Source organism: Phalaenopsis equestris, unplaced genomic scaffold (genome assembly GCF_001263595.1).
Source record: "Phalaenopsis equestris unplaced genomic scaffold, ASM126359v1 Scaffold217861, whole genome shotgun sequence".
In the NCBI taxonomy this organism is placed as follows: Eukaryota; Viridiplantae; Streptophyta; class Magnoliopsida; order Asparagales; family Orchidaceae; genus Phalaenopsis; species Phalaenopsis equestris.
This window is the reverse complement of record NW_018236344.1, coordinates 3,291-4,623: the sequence shown is the minus strand read 5'-3', so window position 1 is coordinate 4,623 and position 1,333 is coordinate 3,291. Positions and strand designations below refer to the sequence as shown.

The following is a 1,333-nucleotide window of genomic DNA, read 5'->3' as shown; positions in this document are numbered from 1 at the left end:
TTTTTTTCTTCTGAGCATTTTATTACAATAATAACATAAAACAGAATCATATTCTCTCTTCTGTAATAAATGAGTAGCTCGAACACTCATAGATTTAACTTGAACTCAAACTAATTTAAATGATAAAGCTCAAGCTCCAGCCCGGGATATAGCAAGTTCAACTCAACCAAATTTTAAGTTTTATCTTGTAGAAGAAATAAATTTAGGTGATGAGCGTGTATGTCACCTTTCTAGAGTCTCCCCAAAGATGAGATGTTGAGATGTTCCCAATGTCATCCCTATAATAAATAGAATGGGCTCGTGGTGGCAACCTAGCAATGAGTTGTCTAAGCGATGATCTCCCTCCCATATATGATCTAGATTGGTAATCAAGCCTATATAGAAAATGCATGTTAAAACAGCTAGTTTTAGTTTGGTTAGCACGATAGAAAATGAAAATTAAAAAGTAGATGAGATTAACCTAGAAAAGCCCCCTTTGTTAGTGGCCCCTTTGTGGGCAAGGTTGTAGTGTTCAGTTACCTGTATGCTACCCCAGTGAGAAATCTCTATCTCCCTCACTAATTCTTGAGCAACCACAAATGGATTATTGTTTTCAAAATGAATAACTATGGCCGAGTAAGAGAAAGGAGGAAGTTTCTCATAAGGTCCATATTTAATTTCAGAGTCTACAAGTTTTCCATTGGGATGTTTAGTATATGATTCCACCCGTCCACCAGGTAGCAGAACATTAAGCGACTGAGACTTCACCACATAGGGTGATAAAAAGTAGGCACTATCCTGATAAACAACAAGCTGGGCATCCGCTTGACTGATTTCCTCAGGGAATGGCTGCAGGGAATGAGTAAATATGGTAAGAACATTTACAGAGAGGCTTTTCCCTTTCTCCAGACCCTCAGTTAATGACAGGGTGTGGAAGGTCAATTCATGGGGCATCCCCTCTGGGTAAACCTCCGAAACTGGAAGGTTAATGGCAGAACCTTTTCCTTTTCCTTCATTGTAAAATGCTTTCAAATTTGCCAAATTCTTTGCCTGCATATTAGGAATTGCCAGCAAAATCTCTGAGACAACATTGCGTCCAGCATTCTCAACCTAAAAATATAAAAGATAAAATAACTGTTAGTGAATAAATGTCATTTAATAAAAATATGGAAGAAAAAAAACTTTTAGTGACCTAATGGCATTTAAGGAGCAATGTTTATGCACATCTGAGATATATATAACGCAAACTCAAGTCAAAGCCTTACAAAAATAAAATATTAACACTATTAAATAGCACACTTATGTTGGACAGATGCATGCAATGTTTAATGGATTCAACTCTTGTTTCAGGTTA

At 36.7% G+C, this 1,333-nt stretch overlaps 1 protein-coding gene across 1 annotated transcript; it reads right to left on the bottom strand.

Moving 5' to 3' along the window:
• Positions 1 to 226: 226 nt before the first annotated feature.
• On the bottom strand, positions 227 to 1,089 carry LOC110037274 (dolichyl-diphosphooligosaccharide--protein glycosyltransferase subunit 1A-like; the record flags this gene model as incomplete). Its single annotated transcript, XM_020741874.1, has 2 exons — positions 227 to 374; positions 461 to 1,089. Coding segments are annotated over 2 exons (777 nt in total), but the record flags the coding sequence as incomplete, so codon positions are not given.
• Positions 1,090 to 1,333: the final 244 nt, after the last annotated feature.